The 9,730-nt window shown below is 44.6% G+C and overlaps 1 protein-coding gene across 1 annotated transcript in view; it reads right to left on the bottom strand.

The window, feature by feature from the left end:
- Positions 1–406: 406 nt before the first annotated feature.
- The window catches only part of SPATA16 (spermatogenesis associated 16), an 85,422-nt gene continuing 76,098 nt past the window's right edge, over positions 407–9,730 (bottom strand). Inside the window, exon 11 of the mRNA XM_037407295.1 lies at positions 407–4,750. Within this exon, the coding sequence (XP_037263192.1) occupies positions 4,589–4,750 (162 nt within the window). The 3' untranslated portion in view covers positions 407–4,588. The remainder of the gene's footprint in view (positions 4,751–9,730) is intronic.

Here is a 9,730-nt window from a genome sequence, read left to right as displayed (position 1 = left end):
TAAACGAGAAATAGGAAGGCTTTACAAAGATGTATGGAAACCCAGGGAAATGGGGCAGCTGCTGTCGCCAGGCACTTCGGAGACCTACTGTGCCTCATTTTCTACATGTGCCTGGGACACGTGAGATCCGCAGCAGCAGCCTTGGTGAGTACCGAGATAGAGCTGGCGGCAGCTGACAGCCCGCGGGATGCAGAGGAGCCACCACGTCCTCCCTTTGACGAGGAAAAGACTCTGATGACTCAGCCCACGCAGTCAGTGCAGCAAGTGTGACCTTTCTAAAGGCGGCTGCCGTATGGGGCTGTTTCGCCTCTACTTTCTCCAATTTTCCCTTACTCAACAATGACCAGCTTCAAAGAAAAAGTTCACCGCTCTAATTGAATATTCTCCATATTGAGAAGGGTAAAAATAAACATTCTTCTCAGTTTATTCACGCATAAACTAGAATCATCCAAGTGTGACATCTGAAAGGAACTACATGATTATAATCTGAAATGAGAACAAAGTTCATCTTGTGCGATTTCTCTTTTTTTTTTTTTTTTTTTTTTTCACTGGAGACCTTGAAAGAGGAAAAAGATTGCAGAATCTTAATACTCATTGAAGCTCAAGAAAGCCAGGGCTCTGCGCTCCTTCATTAACCTTTTTAGTATTCTGCTGGCTAATTGTCTGTCCGTTCCACCTTCTCCTCCCAGGTTAATGGGGTGGCTAACAGGAGAGGACAGGACGGTTGGCCAGTCACACCACAAAGCAAACTGAAAAGGTCAAAGTAATGCGCTGTATTATTCAGGGACTGCGCCTCGCCAGGTATCTTAGATCTTGTGTCTTCTCATGATGAATTGCAACAAGAACAGGAAACAGCCCAACGTGAAATTGGCTTTTGTGACAATGATTGTAGTTCAAATGGAAAAATGTAAAACTGTGGCCTGCTGTTGTTCTGGCTTTGGAGATTAGAGATGTGTGATCACATCTAGCCGCTGAATAAGCAACACGTTGCATTTGTACCACTTCTCAGCTGTGTTGTAAATATAATACAGTGTATGTAGTTTCTTCTAATTTTATCCATGGACTTTATTTTGGAAGTACTGTGTGGTGCCTAAGAGCCCTCCTGTGTCGTTGGTGTCAATAAGCTCACGATTAGTTTCTAGATTACTTAATATAAGACTCAACTTTTTAAGCGGTGGTTTGTTTAGAAGTATTAATGCCAACTCCTAGGAGGCCACCCAGAGTGGATTGTCCCCTGGTGTTTGCCACCTGTGTGGTCAAATGTGAAGGAACACTGGATGTGACCACTCTTTTCTTGTCCTTTAACATAAAGCAGAGGTAGAGGGAGATACTTGCAGAGGGCAGGAGTGTGGCTGAGGTGCTCCAAATTATTTTCTAAGTACTGTCTCTCTCGTTGACCACAGATGGAGGTTAGCGACAGCAGCCTACTGCTCAGTCCCTAGCAGTGGGTGCCGCTACCACGTGCCCTCATGTAGTCCCTACCACTGGATGTCACAAGCGCATCTTGTCTTCTGCCTCTGGCAATGCGTTATTTAATATTTCAGCTCTAGACCCATTCTCCATCACTTTGAATCACAACCTTGTGTTTTTACTGTACCCTTCTGATGGAAGAGACTCCACAAACAGCAAAAGTGAAAAACGTTTTTTTGAGACCAGCCGCTGTCTGGTCTGCCTTCTCTGAGTTGTAACTACATTGTAATCCAGTGGTAAACATACACCCAGCACCTGAAGGAGCTGACTGCTTGTGCTTGTTGTCCCTTCCAGGGCTTAGTACAGAAGTTCTGGCATTTGCAAGGAAGCAAGGATTGAAATAGCCAGCAGAAAAATTATGAGGCAGTCTGAGGGGAGAGGTTATTTATACCTCCCTCCCCCCTTTCTTTAAATTGGTGTAGTGTTCCTTGCTTTTCTTCGAGTGGTTTCGACTGACATCAGTTGCCTGGGGCCAGAGAACCTAGCTGTCAACTGATAAGTCACTTTTTGTGACAAAAAAAATCTGTGATGGAGGGAAACAAACAGCCATCATTCATTTGGAAACTAGTCTTTGAAAGAAAAGCGACCTGAAAGTGGAACTCCTGGGGAGTGGTGTGAGGTGTGCCCTTGTGTACGGGACCGCGATAGCCCCAGCAGCCACGGGCCAGGCTGGTTTTAATGGGCCTTTAACGAAGACCAGGATCAGGAATGAAGGCCAGCTTGTGGTAATATTTCCTGGATGGGAGGAGCCACGGTATATGTCATCACCCTATAGAAACTGCCAGCTAAGAAGCCAGAGGATCATTGTAACACTTTCTGCCATTTCTTCAAAAGGCAAGTTAAACATTATTATGTGGTTTAATTTTTGCGGGTGATCCTAGTGAATCTCATGCTTTAGAAACCATATTGCATGCAGCAAGCATCAGAAATTCACACACACCCGCCCCAGCCCCCCACTTCTTCCCCATTGTCCAGCCAAAACGTGGTATATTCATGGAGTAAAGGCTGACTCTGAGTCCTGAATAAAATACAGTGCAGATTTGGGAATCTGTGCATTGCAGTGGGTATTTGTAGAAAATGGCAATGCCCCTCCCCATGGCAGAGGCTCCTTTCATGTTTGCTTTGGGTTGTTTCGCAGCTGACTTCACCTCCCAACAAGTGCTTTAGGCTGTGGTGTTCTGGAGGCTAAAGGGCGCTGCAGCCTGGGCTTGGCTGAGATGTTTCCGACACCTTACAAATTGATTTGGGCTGTGGCCTCTCTCTCTCTCTCTCTCTAAGTGACGTATTGATCTGCGGCGTAAGACAGGTTTTCCGCCCTACTTGATATCTGAAAAGTGAAATGTCACATCTTGTCTCGGGTCCAGGTCTCTCGCGAAGCTCCGTGACGAGGCTGGTACATCTTTCTCAGTGCGCTTGGATCAACTCACTCATGTCGCGCAGGCAACTGTTTTTCATCAGCAATGTTGCTTTTTTGCTTCCAACAATCACCTGTTTTCAGTGCGCTTTATTCTTTCTCATCATTTTGGGCAAAAAGAACTGATTTTTGCGTTAAATATTGCAGAATTGTAAGCCAGCTTGCATCAAGTTAAGAGTATTTGTTTAAGAGCCTCATGATTTACCAAACTGTGTGTTGTGACTTGATGATCCGTGGGGAGCACTCTTTCTGATTTAGTGTGTGCCTGCTCATCAAAGATGGATGATTGCCACTACGTGTCATAAAACTTCATCTGACAAAACCAACTCCATAGCAAAATAATGCCATCTCCAAAGGGCAATAATTCTTTGTTTCTCTGTCCCACATGTTTAAGGAGCTCAGGCTAGCTCAGATTTTCTCAAAAATATTTCTTTACACTTATTCTGTTAACAATGAACAAAGGACCATCAAAGCTTTTGCTAGTTCTTTCTGAGTTTTCAAAACTCTTTTATGAGAGCCTAGGAGGATGGTTTCTAGCACCTAAAAATCTGTAGGGTTTAGACTCCTTTCTGTGATAAATAGATAACGGGACTTTAGCAGCTAAATACCTTTTGAGGTCCTGGATTTTTAATTGAATCTTAGGACTGGGGGGTTGCATTTTTCCTTTCTTTCTATGTTTTTATTTAAAAATCACCCTTGAAGGAGAAAATGGAATGATCTGAATGCTGTTTTTATAGGGTGAGGTTATTTTCTTACAAAATAAACACAGTCAAGGAAAAGCAATGCCAGCCTTAAAACAGCCCACGCACGTCAGCCAGGGGCACCTGCCAAACGCCAGCTGATAAGGTGATCTCTGTTGAAAAGTAGGTGCGTGGCTTTGCTCACTGATGACAGGGCTTAGGGGATTTGGGATGTGCTTCCTTGAAGACCAAAGTGATGTAAGATGTGCCTACGTGACAGACTGCTGCCATGGGAGTGCCAGATGTATGGCCGGTCCTTAACCAAGAGATTTACACTGGGGAAGGTGGGTGTGGTTATTTTCATCTCTGGAGTGCTTGTGCATATATATATATATATATATATTTTTTTTTTTTTAAACAGCAGTTACCATCTAATGGGGGGTGGGGTGGGGGTGGAAAAATCACCCTTAGGGCACAGACAAGAACGAAGGACTTTCCATTCTTAACCACATTGAACAGCTGAGCTCCTTTCTTTATTTTTTCCTTTTTGTAGTGTCGTTTGTCTTGCACTTGTTGCTGCAGCCGTAAGGTGCAGGATGCCACTTTTCACCTATAGATTGTATCAATATCTGTAGTGTAAGGCGTTAACCTGGGAAGAAAGCGATGTGAGGCTGAATTCTTCTTAGCTGAGGATGGAGGGATCCCTGTTTTCGGTGCCTCTTGGGTGATAATCAAGCCAGCAGGATTTTGTAGAGTTTGGATGCAGAATATTCTCAGAGCACAAAATACAAGTGATTTTTTTTGGCTGGGTGTTACTATTTAGATAAACAAGATGATTATAAATAAGCCTTTCACAGACATTTAGTCAAGCTAGTCAACACCAATGAAGTATGGGTGTGTCTTGGTAAAGGAACCCTATAGTGTGGGGGAGGCTCATGAAGTGGAAACGTGTCTTTTGCTGACCTGTCTATCAAATACCTACAGTGTTAATTTTCTTGTTTGCTGTGCGGCCATGTTTTCAGGGTCAGTAAGGGAAAGTTCTGCATTTCCTCATCCTCCAGTATCCCCAGTATGGGTGCTGTGTAAATTGAGTCCTCTTCATTTTTTCTGCTCTAGCTCTTTTCAGCCTTTTGTTCTCTAAATAATTGTCTTCTAATTGGTATAAGTAGTCTTCAATTAGTCCAATCTGCAGTTATAAAAAAGAAGTGTTAGAAGCATGTCCCTTCCCCTCTATAAAAACTTTAAAAGTTTGTGCACTTAGCTTATTTCAAAAGTAATTGTCATTAGAAAGAAAAATATGTGAAGGCACCTCTCGTACAATTGGCTGGAGTAGTGATACCCGATTTCCTAATTTTTTTTTTTTGGGGGGGTCCTTTTCTATTTGGTTTCAATTACTTTACTGCTGTGGAATAGACACTTTCATTGAAATCTGTACATCTAAACCAGGAATTTATCACAACTCTGTCTTTAAATGGCATTGAAAAACAGCCACTTTAAAAGGAAGGGATGATGAGGAAATTAATCTTGGGCAAGTTTTTCTTGATAAAGAAAGAGAACAGACGCTTCTGGCATTTATATGCCAAAAATCAACACATGGAGACAAATGAGTATTCCACATTGCTGTGGTGAGAACCATTTTTCTATTAAATCAAAATGAAGTTCTGAATAAATATGTTTCCCTATGAATATAATACACTAGAGAATATAGTTAAAAGAATGGGTGACATCAGTGTCACTCCACACCTCCCCCTCCACCCCCCCCCCCCCCCCCCCAAAAAAAAAAAAAGTAATTATTTTACTGAAGAATGCATTCAGATAGACACATCTTCCTTGCAGGGGTGATTTCAAAACAACCAAAAATGTAGATTAATTGTACTGTGTACAGGTATGCTGTAAATACCAGGCATTCATAATTTCATGGCTATCTCTCCCCACACCTTACTTTTATTCATACCCTTTGTCAGCTTTTGCGATATGCAGCCTTTCTGTAAGGTGAAGATGAGAGCCATCTCCCTTCACACTGAGTTATACTCAAGACCTAGACCCTATATAATGTGAGGATCTAAAGAATCAATCTTCCAATTGCATTTTAAGCTGAATTAAAAAAAAAAAAAAAGTCTGAATCTATCATCCTGACACACATTCAGTGGAGTGTGGCTTCTTTAGGCACAACACAGAAGAGCTGACTGTGAATTAATCTGAGCGTGGCTTCCTATTGTATTTATTCATATATTGAGCTGTTACTGAAGTGCTCCTCAGCCCTGAACGTGAAGCCGTGCCGTGTGCTCTGGCCATGGTTGGTGTCGAGGAGGGGTGCGCGTGTGTGACATAGATAGAAAATGAGGCGAGCAGAAAAGTTTATGGACCATATATCTGCCTCCCCGGGGTGCCGAAGGCACAAGGATGCATCTGGGAGAGGACCTCTGCTGCCTCCTCCCCACGATGCTTGCAGGAGTGACATTTTCAGTGGATCAGCTTTGCATAGCACCATGCATGATGCCATGGAAGAGTTCTCAACGGCGCTGGTGAACCTTGATGGACACTTGCTCATGGGCTTATACTCCTCTGTTTCCAAGAGATCCATTGCAACAGGAGCGTGGCGTGGTTGGGGCTCCCTGAAGACAGCCTCACGGGCTGGCTGTGCTGTGATGTGCTCACCGTATAAACATACAGAGGATTAGGGAAAAGAATCACTATGCTAGCCTCATTTTAAAGAAGCTGAATTAAAAGCTTAGGAAATCATTCATCTGGCCAAAACCACATGGGAAGTCTCGGAAAGACTCATCACTTAGTGCCAAGCTCCAGCTCGGGGCCTTAGCCATATTAAAAACAACCAGCAAACCCCCAAGACTCTTCTTCAACAGACCAAACAAAAATGTCTACGACACCTTCTCCCATGGTTAAAAGCTATCTTTTCTGTTTTGGGGGTAGTGCTTGCCTTTGGGTGAGCACAAAGGGTGGTAATAGGAAGGGAACTGGGTCTCGGGTGATGGGTAGGGTGTGGGGTGAGGGCTAAGGGGGCACCAGAAAAACAAGTTTTACAGCAGCTACTTTAGGACCACCCAGCAGTGCCCACGCTGCTGGCGATGCCACCAGACGACCCCTGTCGGATGATGTTCCTACCTCAAACCATGGCTTGGCTGCTGTTGTGTGCTTTTCATATTTATAGAATACCTGTCAGCTCCAGCCCCCCAAATAAGTTCTAATACAGCATATCAGGGGTTGAAATAATAGTTGCTTACATAATTACAATGTTACTGACACAGCTGATGAGCTGATGATGTTATTTGCACAGCAGTGATGGCATTCAAACCCTTGCCGACTCACAATGACACTGTATGCTTTAAGCCCTAGCATGATTTAAATTACCATACGAACACAATGAAAATACAATCTCTTGACAAGATAAAGGAGGCGTGGGGGGGGAATGGCTTAAAAATCCCTTTTTGGTGGCTGCGGTGTTCAGTAGTGCTTATTTATGGCTTTTTAGCTTGCACATTTCATTTTAAGAAGGTAAATTGGAAGCATTATGTTCTGCCTTTTTGCCTTGATTTAGAACCTTCTTGTGCCTGCTCTTCTGCTGTCTGACTGCAGTGAGCCACCTTTGGGGCTCTCGTTGGGAAATGCAGATTTTTAAAATCAATAGCTTTACTTTTTTTTTCTATATTCTTTTTTCTCTCCCCACCCTCTAACTCTTTAAATAAGAATCTGTGTGGTTGGGAGTAGGTAGAAGGACATAGCTCGTAGCCAGCCCAAGCGTGATTAGCCTTAGAGCAACAGCTGTTGTAGGGAAATGGATTTTCGAAAAGGCTTGTGACTTATTCCCGATAGAGCAATAGCCGGCCACAGGCTGCCGCTGGGACCGACCCCCAGGGTTCTGTAGCTGAACTTCGCAGCTACTCTAAGGCTGAAGCAGTGAAGAGCTCTGCGGGACGTGGTTCCTGCAGAGCATTTGCTGCTGGTGGGTGTCCCCAGTGATTCACGTCGGGCTCATTTCGGGCACGATCCCGAAAGCCGCCCAGAGCCCAGCACTGCTGGGCCAGTGCCCCGTGCTGCCTGTGCTTGGGTTGTTCCCCCAGCTCTGACCCCTGCACCGCACAGCATCCCTGCGTGCCGCAGCCTCTGCTTGGGAGCTGGTCAGCAGCAGCGTGTCCCACCCGTGGGGGCCGTGCTCGGCTCTCCATAGCTGAACTTGCTGCTTGACATCCTTGGAGCCAAGTCTCTTAAATACTCTCCTGAAGATACGAAACCCCACTTCTCCCACCTGCCCAGCTGTACAGTGTCTTTACAGTCTTTTTCTCAAATGCCTGCTGACCTGAGAACTTCTGAAACCAAATTGGGCTTCAACCTACATTTAATCCTCTGCTGCTATGATGTCTTACTTTTGGCATATGCTGTGTATTTCCACCCCCCCCCACCCCACCCCCCCCCCCCGTTACTCCCAGTAGCACAGTGGCAGCATTTCTACTTTGGATCAATGGGTACAGCCCTGGCCCAGCTAGAGGCTCCTCAGTGCATGATTGCCCATCTATTGAAGTTCCTTCCATTGCTTCCTCATTAGCTTCTGATTTCAGGCTGCTCCTGACCCTATTTCTTTCACTGGATTTTCCTCTCTGTCTTTAGTCTGGCTGTTGTTATCAGCTGGAAGGAAAAAAGGGGAATGAATGAAATGAAGATCAATTGGAGAGAAGGAAGAAATAGAAACAAAAGGTGCCTTTAACAAAATACATGCTTGGTCCACAGCACATCTGCGTGGTACCTGTAGGTGCTTTGGGATCAAGCTAAGCAGAGAAGCGTGGGGATCTGGGGACAGAAGTCTGCAAATGAGCCAGGTACTCAGCAGAGTATTTTGTGCTCTTTATGTTAATACTGAATTTATTTCGCATTGCCCCAAATTCTCCTTTTTACTTCAAATCCTTGCATTGATAATATGCTATGGAAGATATCAGTGGTGGAAATTGTTGATTTGGGGAGGGGCAGAAGAAAAAGCAAGGGAATTAACACCGAGAAAACAACTGGGCTTCTGCAAGAGTACAGATATATAGTGTTGGTGTTTCAGCTGTCTGCCTTTAGTTTTATACCCGTGAATCCACAAAGGTACCTGGGGAATTAAAGCAGTGGGCTAACGCTGGGTCTGCATGCCTAATGCTGAGGGGAAATCAAGTTAGGATAAAGAGATCTCTAGCGGCTGAATGAAAATGTGAAGCAGGACAAGAAAAGCCAGCTTATCTGGCCCACTTGAAGGCAATGATACTATTTTTTCAGCCAGAGGAATGAATGGGAAGGACGAAAGCTGCATGTGTGCCCTCAGACCAAGAAGCTGCTGGCCTCGGCAGTACAGCCTTTGCTGTGTTGCCGAGACACCAGCGCAGAGCTGCAGCAGTGACAGGCTACATCTCAAAAGTATTTCTGTTCTTTTATTCTCGGGGAAAATCAGCTGAATGAGCAAGGTTGTGCCTGCCTTTTCCTCAGTGCCACACATCAATGCATTTTTATACTGACATGGAGTGAGAAGGTGAAAAGCATAACAATTAGTGCACCAGAAGTACCTGGATGGACTGTAAGTGAATTAGTCTGCTTTGAATTCCAGTTCAGAGTTTACTGGGAGAAGAAAATGATCTGTGGTCTGTGCAAATACTGAGGCGACTAGCTCGTTCTTAACTGAAATGGTTTTACATCATTCTCTAAGCTTGGGCAGAATCTGTGAATGCTTATGTCTTTGGGACACTGGGGTAAGTTCATGTCCGCAGTGAAAGCGCAGAGCTCTTTGGGAAAGGCAATGCACCAGCATTAGCTGCTGCGATGAACTGTGGAGGGGCTAATCAGGCGAGGCAATATATGGTTTCCCTTTGGCTTAGGATTTGATTCGGACCTACAGGAGTTTCTGAAAATGACATTGTATAGATCCACACAAAGATAAGGAGAATACAGGCCTTGTTTGGAGCATATAAAAATATTTCTAATCCTGCCCTTTGGTACATGTTGTTCGGTGACGGATAAAGGGGAGAGGCTTGCCACTGTGAGCGTTCAGCCCTGCTCTCTGGATGCCATCCTGATTGATTTGCTCGCGGTGTGGAGGGATAAGTAAGCAGCTCTTGCTGGCTGCAGCTGAATTACAATCATTGAAAGATTTTGGTGTAAGGGACCTCTGGAGGTCACCTAGATC

The sequence above is a fragment of the Falco rusticolus genome, chromosome 13 (genome assembly GCF_015220075.1).
Source record: "Falco rusticolus isolate bFalRus1 chromosome 13, bFalRus1.pri, whole genome shotgun sequence".
Lineage (NCBI taxonomy): Eukaryota > Metazoa > Chordata > Aves > Falconiformes > Falconidae > Falco > Falco rusticolus.
The sequence above is the reverse complement of the archived record's forward strand: the minus strand, read 5'-3'. Positions and strand labels throughout refer to the sequence as shown.